This window comes from Neopelma chrysocephalum, unplaced genomic scaffold (genome assembly GCF_003984885.1).
Source record: "Neopelma chrysocephalum unplaced genomic scaffold, ASM398488v2 Primary Assembly neopelma1_45, whole genome shotgun sequence".
NCBI classification, from domain to species: Eukaryota; Metazoa; Chordata; class Aves; order Passeriformes; family Pipridae; genus Neopelma; species Neopelma chrysocephalum.
In genome coordinates this window covers 20,537,865-20,554,873 of record NW_020897704.1, presented here as the reverse complement: position 1 = coordinate 20,554,873, position 17,009 = coordinate 20,537,865, and the positions used below count along the sequence as shown (strand labels likewise).

The window sequence follows — 17,009 nt, the reverse complement described above, 5'->3', positions numbered from 1 at the left end:
TAAATCTCTACCCAGACACATTTTTTTTTTGGTACCACACTCAACCCAAAGCATCACACCAGTTCAAAGACTTACACTCATGAATTTCCATCATTATACTTTTAGGCAACATCTTTGTGCAGCTTCACATTGCTTTCAGTGAGTTTCTTTACACAGGTTTAATATTATTAAATCATTATATTAACAAGCCCTTTATGGTTCAGTGCAGTGAAATGCCTATGAATCATCAAAGGAAACAATGTAGGAAATAATACTGTGATGAAGAACATTATACTGGATTTACTTCTGCCCTAGAAAACATATTGTCATCTTGCACATAACAAGTTATTGCAGAACATTCATATCAAGGCCTTAAAGAGACAAGATAGGTAGATAGATTGCAACAATTATTAAAATGGAAATGAACATTTACTCAGTAATAAACCTGATATGGAGTGAACTCCAAAGTGTGGAGCTTTTCGTTTGCCAGTTTGGCTTCACACAATTACATCACAGTTCAATTTGGCCCAATTTGCATTTAAATTCTGTACATCTAATAACCACACATATTTACTAGCTAGCAAAGATTTACTGCTGTATCTTACAATTCTGAAGGAGGAAATAAAAAATATGTATTAAAAAAAAAAAGAATTGGCAAGCACTGTTTCCACCTTGCTCTGATGGTACAAGGGAATTTTATGCTCGGAACTCTACAGATTTAAGACCTTATCAAAACAGGATTTGCAGAATCACTCACTGGAAGTGGATGTATTTATACTTCCACTATATCAAATCTCCCTACTTCAGAACAGACATCAAGGATATGCATATGAATTTAAACACCCTTAAAGGGAAATGTTAACCTTTCAGGGCAGCATTTTTAATTCCTCAGCTGTCTGGTTATTAATGGCAATACAGATTTCAAGCCTTTGTTTGCAGCATGTGCAGCGGTCACAAGTGTTAAGAAGTGCCCTCTTTATCTAATTGTTCATTATTTTACAGCCCTGTTTCTCCACTTCTCCCTTCCTTGCAGGAGCTCTGATCAACTTGAAGCGCAGGCAGGGGAACGACTCACCCTGTTTCTTTTTGGTTTGAATGATGCCAAACAGGGAAAGACTCAACACAATATGATTCTGCCCCATGCTGCAGCCAGCCTGTTGTTTCAACTAACAAAAGGTCTGAGTTAAGGAAAACCCTGCCTGATGCCTCCCTGCTGGAAACAGACCCTCATTATCTATCATGATGGCAGTGAAGCACAGGAAAGAAGGAAGGTGGCATTTTGGGCAACTGTGCTCAAAATCAGTGAAAAAAAGCAGCAACTTCTTTAAGCAGTGTCAACAAATATCAGTATCGAGGCAACTCCAGTGCTTCCAACAACCAGCAAGGAATATCATATGCGCATTTAATTAGTGGCAGATCACTTATGCTGGCGAGTATATGGACACTAAATTGCACGGTTAAAAGAGCATAAAGCATTTTATTTAAGTGCTAGGGTTGCAGGTAATTGAACCAAGTGTACTGTGTCAATTTGTATTAAGGTTAACAAGTAGAGAGCAATTAAAACAACTGGCAATTTGTCTTTAAACAGAAAGTAACATAAAATGGGATGATCTCGTCCTGCATAAACAGCTGAGCTAAGACCATCAGTGGCTCTGTGTCAAGCAGCCTCTGCCAATTTTCACTAGCAAGAAGGTTTATTTGGGATTCAGATATACAGCTGAAGGAGAAGATAAACTATGACCCCTTTGCTTTGGTTAAATGGGCTCACGAGACATACAAAGTCCCTGGAAGCTGTCATTTGGAGAAGACAGCCAGAATCACAGCATGGTTTGGGTTGGAATGGGCCTTAAAGATCATCTAGTTCCAACCCCCCAAGGACCCTCTTGCACATTCATGTACATTAAGTGGGTGTTAGGACATGAACGGCTTCAGGAAGGAGACATCTCTACCCAAAATATTGTATATGTTTGGATCCATGGGATCTCCTCTATCTGAGATGCTCTGCATCTCAAAAGACTGACCTCAAACTGCTCTGCAAGATGAAACCCAACCTGACATATCCCCAAAGGTGGATCAACAGGGAAAAATCACAGCTCAGAGATAAAGGGAAATAAAGCTGAGGGTGGATATGCAGCATCCAAGTTGAGGGTAGGCAAAGCACTGTCTGAGGCTCAGAATTGATGTATAACTGAACATCCTTGTTTGACAGGAAGGGAACACACAGCCTGATTTGGGAGGAGCTGCATGTCCTCAGCATCTTGTCAGAGGAGATTCACAACAGCTTTGAAATACAGTCTAAGGCTGTTCCTGTTATCAACCAAGGAGCCAGACGTTGAAAATTTAGACAACCAGGTCTGTGTTCATTGGTTTCAAACCCCCCCGAGTGAGAAAAGTAGGCTTATGAAGATGTCATTTCATCTTACCTATGTAGACACATCTCAAGCATCCCCTTTTCTCCACCCATCATAAAAAGAAAGCAATTGCTTGTGCTGAACTGTCTTCTGTGTCTACACTACAGCAGGTGAATCTAATCCCTGGTGTGTAAAAACCAACATACTGCCCACAGACTCTCTGCTTCCTAAGAAGGTCCACACCAGGTCTTTTAAACAAAGGTCTTTTTAGTCCAAATCCTCTTTCATACAGAAGTAACTAGCAAGCATGTAAGCAGGTAAGGATGTATCCCTGGCCACCAGTCTTTAGGAAACTGCATTCTTTGCCAGTTTGTGTAGTAACTTCATCCTTGAGTTTCTTTAGTGCTTTCTGCTGTCAGCATCTCATCCTGATAACTCTCTACTGTTTCCCTGCCTGCTTGCTCCAAGATTCCTTTTGCAGACACCTAAATTTGAAACAGATCCCCCAAGACCAGCCACTTGGCTCTTTTCTTCTCTCTTCTTTCTCTGATTTAATGTCTCATACACTTTACTCATCCACTGCTTCATGAGTATGTAGAAGTTATGTGGGTATCAAATGGCTGATATAGTCCACTATATCAGAAGTGGAAAAACCAGCATTCCTGCCTCTGGAAACTCATCAGATTCCCATTTCTGACTGGCTACTCCCTCAGTGCAGAGTCTGACAACTGCATAGGCCAGAAGGAGGTAATCTAAGAACGATCCTTAGGGGCAGTGTTCAGGAGAGGACTTGTTTGAAAACGGGTTCAGACCAGAAGGGTCTTTTCTCAGCAAACTCCTGTGAGACCCAACTTTTGGACATGTGAAGTCACGACCACCTATTTAAGTCAATGGAAGTCAGGAAGAAGATCTGGGCATTGAATTCATTAATAACAACACTCACTAAAAATTGAATGACCAGAAAAATGCCAAGGAGAGGAAACATGTATCAGATGAAGATAGATGAGAACAAGAGAGAGAAATTTCAAAAGCAGTTAATCCAGGAGAAGGGATTCCCTGGTTTCACAGAAATGTAACTTCAGCAAGTAAAGGGTCCAGTAACAAGTTTAAAGGCAAGTGAAAAAAAAAATGAAAAGAAAAAGGAAGGGTGTGTGTGGAATCCATAGGGAAGGAAGCACCACAATAAAATGAGGAAAAAAGGACAAAAGGAGGAAAGAGCAGAAAGTGAATGAAATAAACAAAGAGGAAGCACAAATCTCCTTCGGGCCATTTCTCTATTGATTCACCAAACCTATACAAGCCAAGAGGGCTCAAAGGCAGGCAGTGGGAAAGTGTTCCTCTGTAACACAAAGTTACAGAGTAAGCAACATTCATGATCTCCTGCACTCCCATTTAATTTAGAAGTGATGGGGAACATTGATTCCTACCTATCAGTGATGAAAAACACAGGTTTCCAAAAAGCATTCAAGACCCAAGTCCTAGACAAACTTGTGGGCACGATGATTGCATGGATCGAGGTGAACTCTCTGAACCAGGTCTGATGGGCAGAAGCCACATCAGAAATATCCTCCCAAAGGAGGGCTACCTTTCTGCTGTCATTTGACACTCATGGCAAAACGCCACCCACAGCACAATGGAAATGAGGCACAGACCTGCACGAGCTGTTCACCTACACAGGAAAAGGTGGCTCAATTTCTGATCCCAGACTGGCTTAACTGCAGTCCCAATCCCTCCCCATTAAAGCTGGTTTGAACACTAAACTCAGCCCTAAAGAGTTTTTCTCCAAGCTGTTATCTCCCGATGTTGAATATGGTTTGACAGATTTGCAAAAACCTCACTCTCTTGCACAAAATGCAGGGAAAAAAATCTGTGGTATTTTAAATCTGATTTTAAATCTGATATTCAAAGCAGTAAGGTTATATGGCCAGCTAAAAGGCCAGGCTGGGTGGGGCTTGGAAAAACCTGGTCCAGTGGAAAGTGCCCCTGCCCATGGCAAGAGGGCTGGAACTAGCTGATCTTTAAGGTCCCTCCCAACCCAAACCATTCCAGGATTCCATGATTTTCTCAGCTTATAGCAGAGGACCCCTCGATGTGCAGATACCCAAGAGAAATGTGTGTGGCCATGGAAAGACACATTGGAAAGAGGTCTTTGGTTGAGGGGAAAGCAAATGGTGGTGAGAGGTATCACCTAGGACTTCATTATGACAGCAGAGGACTGGTTCCCAGTGAGGCCTCCCTCAGGATGCTTAAATTATGGCCAGAAAGACCTGGCCCCTAAAACACCACTGAAAAGGGCTGGACAAACAGGCACATATCCTTGGACTATCCCTACCAGCGCCTGCTTCTTGGTGGAAAACTGCACAAACTGCTCTGAATGGACACTGCATCCTTCCAGGAGTGAGCTAGAAGTAAACTGAATTTATTAAATAAATTTTAACAGAGTTTACCTGACCCACTTTGAACCCAAATCAGATGGCTCTCACGTGCCACATGTGTCACAGACAGAAACTACTGACAAAGCAATGTGAACGCTGGAGAAGCAGAAACGGGTTGCACAAGTATCTCAAAACAGGAATATTTTTAGGAGGCTCTTTACCTGCAGGTGGGTCCATTCTGTATTTATTCTCTTGACACCAACCGACTGGTCGAAGTCTGCAATCCAAGTAAAACAACCACTGGTCATAGGATTCAGTCTCCTCCAATCCCACATAGCGAAGGCGTAATCTTCCTCCAACATTTTCAACCACACTAACTATCCAGTACTGAAAGGGATTCTGGGAATCCTGCAGCTCTATTAAGGAATCAACTGTAATGAGGTCTACAGGGTTTTTTCCTCGCAGAGGCTGTTTGAATAGAAGCAAAACTCCTTATTTTAAACTTTATTTGAAGACTTCTCAAGGAAACAGATGACAGCAGAAGATTATTTTTGTTTTTCACACCATCATCCAAGCGATCAGCAAACAGTCTGTTCTTCTTCTATTTTACCCAATGTCTTCCAAGTGCAAATTCAGAAGTAAAACAGAAAACAACAGTTGTGCTAATTTCTCAACCGACATCATCAACAACAACAAAAAAAGAATAATAAAAGGTGGAACAGCTCATAAGGCACACCCACTTGGGATGCTCCTGAACAACTCAAAGCCCAGTTATATTGCAGGATTTCAAACCAAGTTCTCATTGATTGCAGCTGATAAGAACCAATCACAGGACTGGACCCTGCCATTTACCTAAAAGATGACCACTTTATGCATGACTCTGAAATTTCCCTCTGTGTGCTGATCTTTTCCACCAAAGGGTTTATCTCATTCCTAGTGGCATGGGGAGTAAATGATTCCCCACAGCCACGGATCCAAGAGTCTGTGGTGGTTATTCCAAAGCTCAAAGCCAAGAGCAGGTTCCCACCAGCTTAAGTGGGCTTAGGATCAAAGGCCAAGGCACACAGGATTTGCTGGGTCAAGCCACCATGCCCAGGAAATCCCAGTGGCTGAGGTTATTTGCTTACATGTAGTATTTTCTGTGATCCCGGGTTTGCAACCATTTACTCATACGTGTAACTTTACACCTGCAAAGCTGCCAACCACAGGCATTAAAAAACCATGAGATGCTTTGCAGAGTGACACCTTTGGGGCTCTGTTTTTGTTTTGTGACTCTGACATCTGGTTAGATTTCTTATTTTTAATTAAAAGCAAGTTTGAATTCTCTCGCAATGTCTCAATTCCAGGGCTTTAAGAGCAGCTTTAAAAACACCCCAAGATTTGGAAGCATTGCTCCCCAAAGGAGATGCTAAGCAAAGGCAAAATATATTAAAAACAAGGACTTTTCCTGTGTGTTCGTCCCATTTTTACTTAATTAAACAATATAAACCTCTCACATTACTTTTAAAAATATTAATACTGTAAATCAGAGTCAGTCCAGGATGGTTCTTTCTAGTAGTGGCTACAAAACAAAATAAGAAGATAGTCTTATTTTTAAAAAAGTTCCTTTTCCTGTCGAATTTCAAAAATATTCAGAATTTTGAGAAGCAACTGAATTTCATACATCTCTCTTTATCCAAAAATGCAGGCAACAGAATGAGAATGTGGTAAAAAATGTAATTAAAATTTTCTAAAACCTTATTACATGTACAATTTTAACCAGCTTTATGACTAATAGATATTTCTCAGAACAACGTATTTGCTATTATAAGCTACTTTACAGTGTAAGCTACAAGCATCTGTATAATCTCTTCAAATATTATTTCATGGCAAAATGCAGTGTCAAAATTTAATAATATAATAGAAATCCCCTTTAATGTGGGGTTTTTTTTTCCTCTCACACAACTGCTTCATTGCAACAAAACATTCTTTAATAGGAAACGATGGTGTAACGATTTAACTTATTATAATAAATCCCTGGCAGTATCAAAGTGAATATTGCCTCTCTGATTTGTGTGCTAAATTTTAAGCCAATGGGTTGTCACTTACCCCACGAGAACTGAATGGCTAAGATTAATAATCAGCTTGCATGAAATATTAACATTTACCATAATGCAAGAACTCTTGATATGCATAGCCAGCACGTAGAAAAAAATGTTTAAAAGTAGCACTACATATTGATTTAACAGAGTAACAACAATCTGCAGCACTCAACAACAGCAAATCTGTCAACAGGGGCCAACATGCATCGCACGACACAGACAGTACTGAGCACATAAAACACCAGAAGAGGGTCAGAAACTGTTTCAAGTCAACACAACGTTTTCTCTCTCTGCATTTCTGCCTGGGGCTACCTCTCTTCTCTGCCTGAGGAGAGGTTTGGAATACACCAGAGATGGGGGTTGGACACCCCCAGCTTCTTGCATATGCCAGCTGGGAGTGGTCCAGGAATGGGGATGCAGCAGGACATGGATTATTTGGGATGTGCAAGGGCTGTTCATCTCTCAGACTGGGGGGGGGGGGCAGGGGAATCCCTAATGGTAAACTATTAATTCTCCCTGCCAGGCACCTCATACTGCACAGGCAAGTGGAAAAGGGATGCAGCCACAGTTGGTGGAAGTGATCAGGGACAAAATGATCAAAAATGGTGCCTGGATGCAGACTTGCTTCCCAAAAGGCAAAATGAGTGTTTACACTAAGGTAAACCACCTGTATGCCTTCACTCTCAGCCTAGAGAGGAGCAGAGAGAACGATCTCCTGCAGGACCATCTGTCACCTCTCCAAATGCCCCCCACTGCATCCAGATGAGAGCAGAGGAGGCCCCGATGGAAAAGGCACTCTGCTACCACACTTTCAAGGTGAATCTGTGGGATTTTGGTCCAGAATCTCAAGGAACACTGAGGCTGCCCCAGGTGCAAGTCACCCCTTGAATATGCTGCACAAACTGGACTCTTGGCTTTATGGGTGCATCTAAAAACAGACACTTCTGCTCTTCAGACCACTGATGCCTGAGGCCACCTCTCCCAACTTCCTTGCTAAATGTCCTTGGGGGAGCTCCTTCCATACACACATAAACCCGACAGTGCTCCCCATCAACCTACTAAAACCCCCTCTCCTCCAACCTGTGTCACAGAATCATAGAATAATTTGGGTTGGAAGGGACCTTAAAGGTCATCTTGTTCCATGGGCAGGGACACCTTCCCTTAGACCAGGTTGCTTAGGGCACCATCCAACCTAGCCTTGAACACTTCCAAGGATGGGGCAAGGATGACTTGAAAGCTCAGGTCACTGGTTTGGTGGATCTAATGGGGCACTGAGGGGCTGCATCCTCTTTCCTATGGATCCCCTACGTGCTCTCCTTCCCACCCAGTCTTTTTTGAGTACCCAGCTTTCTAAGCACCACCCTCCACTCAAAGGCAAAACACTGGGTCAGAAGCAGAGCCAGCAGAGTCAAGGCAACGTTGCCACTGACTTTTGGCCAGTTCTGGCTCAGATCCCAGCGATGGCACACAGACAAACCAGGAGCAAACACTGCTGCAGCACTCACACCACGACACCGTATGGAGAGGAACTGCAATCTAATACATACACCTTCCAGCAAATTGGCAGGAGCCGTCCGGGCACCGGTCAAATCGTGGATGAGAAACTCCGTCCAGTCCATGTATTTCTCTTTGATTGCTGGGAAAAGGGGAGGAAAGAAAAGAAATGCTTAGCACAGCAGACTGTAACAACTTGCCATGTGTAGGTCACGCAAAGGACTTGCCATGTTTATTAAGAAGCAATTCTTCACTACGAGAAGGGGGAGACACTGGCACAAGTTGCCCAGAGAAGCTGTGGATTCCCTATCCCTGCAAGTGTTCAAGACCAGGCTGGATGGGGCTCTCAGCAACCTGGTCTAGTGGAAAGTGTCCCTGCCCATGGCAGGGGGTTGGAACCAGATGGTCATTAAGGTCCTTCCAACCCAAACCGTTCTGTGATTCAGTAATTTTAGAAAAACCTCCCTGGGCTTTACAAGCTCTAAACCTTTGGATACAATTGCAATTCAGACCAGGAGAAAAGCTGGTTTGTTGTCCAGCCCCTTGGGCAACCTGCACACACAGTTAAATCCCAAAATAAGGGGAAGTGTTGCTCCACTGTAGTCACTGACAGTGATTTACAACACGGTGGCTTATCATCTCCATCTCTCCCATTCAAAACTGGCCACTGCTTGTGTAACTGCTGTTCCCTGCTTATCACATAGGCTAAGGTGTGATTTATAAAGTCTCTTTCTATGTTCAGTAATGACCTCTGAGGGAAAAAAAAAGCTGTGCAAACTTTCAATTCCTTGACAGGAAATCAGAAACTCCAGGTGCTTTCCCCACAAAGCAGAAAAATCACCCCTGAGAACATCATATATCAGCTGCTGAGTCAATGCACTTTCAAGAAGAAAGACTTAAGGAATTTATCAGGAACCTCTGTTACATTTAGAAAAAAACTAAAATTTCTGAGCTAAATATTGTAAGTTTGTGTTACTTTAGGACATGTATCCACAAATTTTTATAAGATTTGAACTGAAATATATAAAAGTTGCCTCTGGGATTCCAGTTCTGGGTCAGTTTCAGTTGAAACAGGTTAAAGTTGTGCACCAAAAGGCAGTAATTCAGCAGATCTCAGCTTCAGAGATACAGATGCCTCTTCAAATGCATTGTGCATTTGCAATCAGAAATCAAGAAATCAGACTTTAATTCCACCTGACTGTAAATGGGAATTAAACTCTCTCCCCCAAAAAATCTTACTTATGTGTGAGAGAACAAACAGGGATATAGTTATGTTGTTAACTTAGCAACACCTACAGAAAGGAAAAATCACAAGCATTTGAAAACTTCAACATTTCCTCTCAATAAAAAACTGGATACATGGTTTAAAGACCATTCCCCATGTATGCAATCCATACAGCTGGGCACGGATAAAGTCTGCAGCCATGCCCAGAAGACCTTACCTCAACCTCATTTCTCACTTCTGCTCCTTCCCCAAAAGCCAGTTCTCCCAGCTTGAACTATACATCCAGTTCATAGCTCTAAATTACTTTAGAAGTGCATTTAAAAGTATTTAAAATTACCAAACCATGAAGTGCTGGACTTGAGCCTCCATAAAATAACACTTGAACTTGCCTGGAACCATTCTAAGTCTTTTGCAGCACTGATTTTGCATGACTTCCAGGAGATTTATGTCCCTTGCATTATTTAAGAGGGAAGAATAGCCTGAGAAGAAATGGTTTAGACATGACACTTTGTCTCTCAACACTCCTGTTGAGTACACCTCATCAGTTCCTGTCCACCTACATCAGGATAAAGAAAATAAGCTTAATTTTGGCATCAGTGAGAAGACAGTAATTGTTGTACTGAATGAGACCAGAGTCCCTCTAGCTCAGGCTTCTGCCTCTTGCTGTGAACAGTACTGGGTGCAGCACAGAAAGGTGCAAGTTGAACTTGATTTTGGCTCATACCCACAAAGTTGTCAGCCAAATTTTGAATGCCAGAGCTTCACTACTAAGGAATGACAAATGTGATGAAAAGAACACAGTTCAAACTTTCAAAGCTGGCAGGAGTCGGGGGGGGGGGAATGGGATTTTCAAAGTTGACAACAGATTTCAGGGTTTTTCCATTTCCAGATGCCCAGTTTGAGATGTCTTAGCAGTGCCCGACTCACAGATCTTCCTGTCTGTCAGCTCACAGTTTGAAATCTAAATAAGATGGTGCCCCTCTCCCCATCCAAATCTGGATTGGAGGCTTCCAAAGTCCGAAAGTGCCAATGTGACCTTTGTTTTCAGATTCAGACTTTGTTTTCAGCTTTTCAGACTCAGCCGAAAAAAAATCCCCCAGGCTATTCTCAGTTTCTGGTTGGTTTCAGAGCTATCCTCCCCATACAAACCTAATTTCTAAGGTTTTGCTTTATTTTATTCTGCTCTTGCAGTGTAGATAATGTGACTCTGAAAAGCTCTGAGAGACAATAAATTGCACTGGAAGTTTAAGAAACAGGGATTTGTACCTTCTTCTGTGCCTATAGAGCACAATCAGCCTTCTCAGTTCTACGGTTCAAGTCACTACAATGCAAACATTAATTTTTAGTAGTAATGAAGTCAATCTGAACCATCATGATACCTGTAAAAGCTTTGGAGGACCAAGCAAAATGTTAAACAAGAATATTCAAACTAAGGAAAATCAGCTGGGTAGATAGGAATAGCTGTCAGTGTAATGCTTGGGTGACCAGCCTGAGCATCCATCTCCAGGAATGCCGGTGCTTCTCTGGCATATCACACTCAGCAACTGTGAACTGATGCACTGAACTTTCAACTACTAATTCACATTTTCATTTGTGGAGAAAACTCAACTGAACCTCTCCTACTGCAGACAGGCTGGGAGAACTCTGCTTTCAGAGCCCATCTGCAGCTGGCTGCCCAACCATGGGACGGGAAGGTGTCCAGGACAAAGCATCCTGTTCCATGGCGACCTAAACTCCACTAGTATTGCTATTTTCAAAACATTTTTTTCCTGCCTTAAATAATTTCAGTGAGTCAGGAGTGGTTCATGAGGTTCAGATATCCATGTTTTCTCTACATTTCAATAAATCCATATTCCCAAGAGACCTCTGTGAGCTCCTACCCAGAAACTGCAAAGGCATGTAGTGATAGGACAAGAGGGAATGGCCTTAAGCTGGAGAAGGGCAGGTTTAGATTAGATATTAGGAAGTTCTTTATGCAGAGAGGCTCTGGAACTCTGGAAGTTCTTTATGCAGAGAGGTTGTCCAGACAGGTTGTGGACTCCCCATTCCTGGAAGTATTCAAGGCCAGGTTGGATGGGGCTCTGAGCAACCTGGGATAGTGGAAGGTGTCCCTGCCCAAGAGAGGGGCTTTGGCACAAGATGAGCTTCAAGGTCCCTTCCAACCTAAACTATTCTATGATTCTATAACCTGAATATATCTCTGGGATCTCAGCTAATGCCTGTGGTGCTGCGGGAGGAAGGGGAAACACTCATGAAATAAAGCAGAAGAAACTTTCTTGTCAAATCCTTGCCAAGAAAACCATTTCATACAAGAAGGTAGGTCCTTCTACAAAAGCCAAAAGCTACGGAGGAAAAAATGTGTCCCTCAAACCTTCAAATAGAAATACTCTGAAGGAGACCCCTCCAAACAAAAAGTGTGATGTGCAGAGGCTGCATTGTACACGAGCATGATTAACGTCACCATAATTCATGCTCTTACTGAGCTGCACAGACTCAAATGGTGGTAAGAAATCTGCATAGTAAGAAAGTCCCTGGTATTCCTGCCTGGGTGACATAGGAGGAAACATCCCTTATTCTTTGCAATCCAGGGAGCTGACGAAACCAGGAAGAAGAGTTTCACCAATGCATAAAATCCCCTCCAAGTACCAAAATCTACTGTCCCTTTGCACACTCACCCTTCCCCCACAAGACACGGTTCGTCTGCGAAGATGGAACCTCAGAAAGGGACTGTCACCACAATGGGGCACCAAATAGCCCCAGTGACAAGAAAGGATTTGAGATATTCCAGTTATATTGAGGCTACTTTGGCAATTACATCCTAAGCAGTGATGGGTTGCTTAATAAAGACAACAGCAACATAATCACACTGGCTGGTCCTCTAGAGCAGGAGGAAAAAAGGGATCTACAACAAAGCTTGATCAAAAGAGTCCTAATAGCATTTTGAGCACCAAAACCATCTTAGTGCCAGTCTCATAGTCCTGCACAGGGTCTGCTGTGAACAGAAAGGACCAAGACAAGACTGTGCCATGGTCTGAGATCCTGGGGGCCAACTTCCATCACACTTATCATGGTGAGAGGCTATGATTGAAGAGAAGCAGAGACATGGTAGCAGAAAATAAGACTCAGTTTAACAATCTCACTGATGCAATGGTCACTGTGTGAGCTGAATGGAATTATTAAATATTAGATAGACCAGACAGGAGACAGGTATTAGCAACACTCTCACCATGGAAAAAGCATCAGTCAGAGCTTGCACCAGATTAGCCACAGTACAGCCCAAACAAAAGGCATGCCCTGCACAAAGTGATGCTTCCAAAATGCCAATGCTCTCACAACTGCCTCTCTTTCCTGGTCTAGCAGCAACACCACAGCTCTGTCTGAGCTGCAGCCTGTGCACACAGATGTGCCTATTTCCTTTGGATTGGGTTCAGTTCCTCTTGGAGCCACTTCAGGTGGTTGTTTTAACACCTCTGCAGCTCCAAGGCCAAAGGCTTTAAAGCATCTCCCCGACATAAAAATGCCACAGAACCAGCTGCCTTAGAGCAAAGCAGCCCAGAGCAGAGGCCAGATCTGCATGTTGCGGCGCCAAGGTGAATCCATCACAGAGCCAGCAGCTCTGCTCCAGATCACACTCACACAGGAGTAACTGCACAGATAGGAATATCCATCTGGATCTAGACCACTCACAAAGACCTGTAAAAGATCCCACATTTCCCTCTCCAATCCCCAGGAGCAGCTGTAGTGATGCACCAGTTCCCAGGCTCAGCGCTGGGTTGGTAAAGGCTGAGCCCAGGCTTTGCCTCCTCCTAAGAGACCTCAGTGAAATTATCCACACCTGGAAAAGTAAAATCCAAGTCTCTGCAGCTCCCCACCTTTGTGTCTTGCACAGGAAAACGCAAAGCACCCCCTGCCTCCTTCCATGAAAAATACTCATTTCAGAGAGCACTTTCTAGTTTGGCAAATATTGCAGTGGAATCTTAAATTAGAAAGAAAAAGGACCCTTCCACATTAAGACTGTATTTATTTCTGCAGAAGTCACAGTACAGGTGATAAAAGTGAGCTCCCCTTCCACAGGGCTGAACTCCATCACAAAACAGATTGCACCCAATATCCCTCAAATAACAGTAACTCTTCCCACTTCTTTCTCCACTCAATTCACCCTGCCCCGACCTCCCTGCCTCCCATTGCTCTCTCCCCTTTTGATCCTCTGCCATTTCCTCACTTTTACTCATTCATCTCATTTTCCCAAGCTGTGTCTTGAGTCTCTCAGGTTGTACCTGGGCCTGACTGCTCCAAACCTGGGCACAGTGGCAGCACCTGAGGACCAGGGGCTGATATGCAAAGTACCATCAGCACTGCTCACTGGACATAAGATTTTGCCCAAAACCAGCCCCTTCCCCTTGCACTGTGCATGCTGACCATGAAAGCCATGCCAAGAGCAGCTGGAAAAGGCCAGAGCAATGCACACCCTGCATCACATCCCCTCCAATCCCACTAAAAACGTGCCTGAGAGCCAGGACAGCGGCTTCATTCCCTGCAACCCTGTAAATCTCTGTGCCCTGCCTCAGCCACAGTGCATAATGGGTTCAGATTTATCTGCCTCTCTAGAGAAATAAGAGATTAAAAGAACATTTACAGTCCTGTGAAAGCACTGAGTCACAGGCGCTCCATTCAATGAATATGAGATACTATTATCACATTAGCAGCTCTTGGGATTTCATCTAGTTTCCTACATGTTGCTGTTTTTCTTAAAGCCACTCCTCTCAGGTCATGGGTTTCAATGAAAATTCTCATTTTCTTTTTTTTTCCTTTTTTTCAAGAACAGGATGCTGCAAAGTGCAAGAAAAACCTTGGAATCTGAAAGACCAGTAAGACAATGGAAAGAACACACATTTTGTTTTCTCCTTTCATGATTGCTGCTTCCCCCACCCCAAACCACCCACTTGATTGATAAGAACAAGACTCAGGGATTTGAACTGTTGCATTTCTTAAAATAAAGGGATAGTAGCACCTTATTGACATAAAGAACCTAAACAGGCTCCTCCTTGGAAACCTCTCAACATACCTCATGGGTACTCCTGCCCAACAACTGTTGGCATAAAAAGACCATGCTTTCAGCCACCAGGGACAATTCAGTGTGTCATTGCTTCAAAATAATGCATGATAATATAAAATAATATATAATGAATGACTTAAAACCCACGTCCTTCTATCTACCCCCTGTTTGAGCACACTGAGTACAAGCTCACAGGCAGGAGGACAGTGTAAAACCAGCCCATCTGACAGGACCTGAGCTGCTGTCACCAGTAACAGGGCCAAAGACAAAGCAATAATATCAAATTATGCTTTAAAAAAAAAAAAGCTTTTCATGTTTGTTTTTTTTCCTTTCTTTTTATTTAATAACCCAGGATCACTAGCAACCTGTCGACACCTCTCCTGGAGAATCCCCACTGGAACCCATCAACCTCTCAACAACGGAGTTTTAATTTTCTCATATGGTGAAGAACAGCATCCTAAACAGCTTTATAAAATGGTTTAGGTTCTTTCGGACAAATCTGCTAAGTGACAACAATTTCAGTGTGGAAAATATTTTTATTATTAAAAATTTAACTCCTTCCCAGGACTGGAATGAACAGAAATAGTTAACAAGAAGAATTATAGCTGGGCAGGACCTGAGCAATTCTTCTCACTCCATTATGAAATCAACTAAAATATCAGGATGTCATAAAAAATTGGATTTAAAAGGACGTTCTAACATATATAGTTATAAATTTAACATATACTAAAGTTACTGGGGAAGGGGAATATCAATCCATCCCACTCCGACCAGTTTGATGGCAGCGCAAGCAGCAAATGCCCACAGCCTGGAGAAGAATGACAGATCAGCAGGAAACCACCTGAGGAGCAGCACAAAGGAATTCCAGCCACTCCAGCCAGCAGGGACAGGTGACATTATAGTGGGGGTCTGCTTCAGGTCACCCAGCATGGAAAACCAAGGTTAGATGTGGCTTGGAGCAACCTGGACTAGTAGAAGGTGTCCCTGCCCATGGCAGGGGGGTGGAATTAGATGATCTTAAAGGTCCCTTCCAACCCAAACCATTCTGTGACTCTATGATAAGATATGCAGTTTTTAGAAGCTAAACAGCATATTGCAAAAATATATAAAGCTTACAATATTGATATTTTCTTTTGATTTAAAAGTTGTCACATATTTGATGCAATATTTATATGTTATAAAAATCTTAAAATATAAATGTTATAACTACGTTACAAAGGTCTAAATGACACAGTCAGAATGAGATGTCTTTATATCAAAATAACATAGAATGCTAAAACAATTTGTTTAGACTTCACCCATCAAAACAATTTGTCAAAACTGACATGTTCTCACAAAATATTTCCATTTTGATAAAACAGCATTTTGACAGAAAACGGTTGAATCCCCACATTTTCATTCAGCTTGCTGAACTGTATACATCCTTGAGAACCAGACTGGATGTGAAAACAGGATGGGAATGTGAGTGATGTCCCTGCTCCTGTGCCCCTAAGCAAAGGGCTCAGGCTGTTTCTGAACCCTCCCCGAGACCTTCAGGGAACACACTCTGCTGCATACCCTACAAAGCCAGATCCCCCATTAAATATTTCCCAAACAAATTAAGTTAAAACTACATTTAAAAAAAAATCTACTTAGAAATTTAATGGCATTTTCTATAAAAATGACTGCTTGCTTTGAATTCTTTTGTAGACTCCCTGAATAAAAGCCAAATGGGGCTGGAGACATCTTCAAACAAATTTCTTACTTAAAACTTCAAACAGTCTTCTGTTCTCACAGCAGCAGAGTTCTGTGGTTTGAATTGGACCACAAAATAATGCAAATGAAGTCCAAAAGAAAAAAAAAGTGCATCAAAAGCTGTTGATCTGTTTTCCTAATGGTGCAGCCACAAATACAAAGATATACCAACTTCAGAGCTCAGGCATCAGCTTCTGTACACCTGTCTTAAATATGGAAAGTGTTCAAGGAAAATATTATAAAGAGAGGATTTTTGTGAAAACCAGAAGTTATAAGCAACTGTCCATCAAAGAATACACATGCTCAAAAGACACTCCTGGAGTCAGCAGTACTCTGTGGTCCCATTCATGTGAATTTACAACTGACTTATAAACAGATGTTAGAAGGAAGGGTGATGTCTGAAGGAAAATGCATAGCTCTTTTATCCTGCTAGAAGATGCTCCTTCAAGCTATTGATTGATCTACTAGCTCTTACAGCTCGTAGTTATCTATTTTTTCTTAAATAAAACTGAACAAGTGCTAACTTCAAATTAATGTTTAGCCCGCAGGAGCTATTTAATATAATAAGAATATTCTGCACGCTTTTTCAATTGTCTTCAAAATACTTGGAGCCCTCTGGTTTTTCAGCCTGCCCAAAGCACCCTGATCCCATTTCTCAGAGAAGATTATGCTGTACTTTTTACGGTCTTGACCCAGGAAAGGGGCAACACACAG

General features: G+C 42.4%; 1 protein-coding gene across 2 annotated transcripts in view; it reads right to left on the bottom strand.

The window, feature by feature from the left end:
• SFMBT2 (Scm like with four mbt domains 2) overlaps positions 1-17,009 on the bottom strand; it is a 115,082-nt gene that overhangs the window by 58,680 nt on the left and 39,393 nt on the right. For both annotated transcript variants that reach the window (XM_027679583.1, XM_027679582.1), the window contains exons 5-6: positions 8,334-8,422; positions 4,927-5,173 (exon numbers count right to left, since the gene is read on the bottom strand). In XM_027679583.1, the coding sequence (XP_027535384.1) occupies positions 4,927-5,173; positions 8,334-8,422 (336 nt within the window). The remainder of the gene's footprint in view (positions 1-4,926; positions 5,174-8,333; positions 8,423-17,009) is intronic.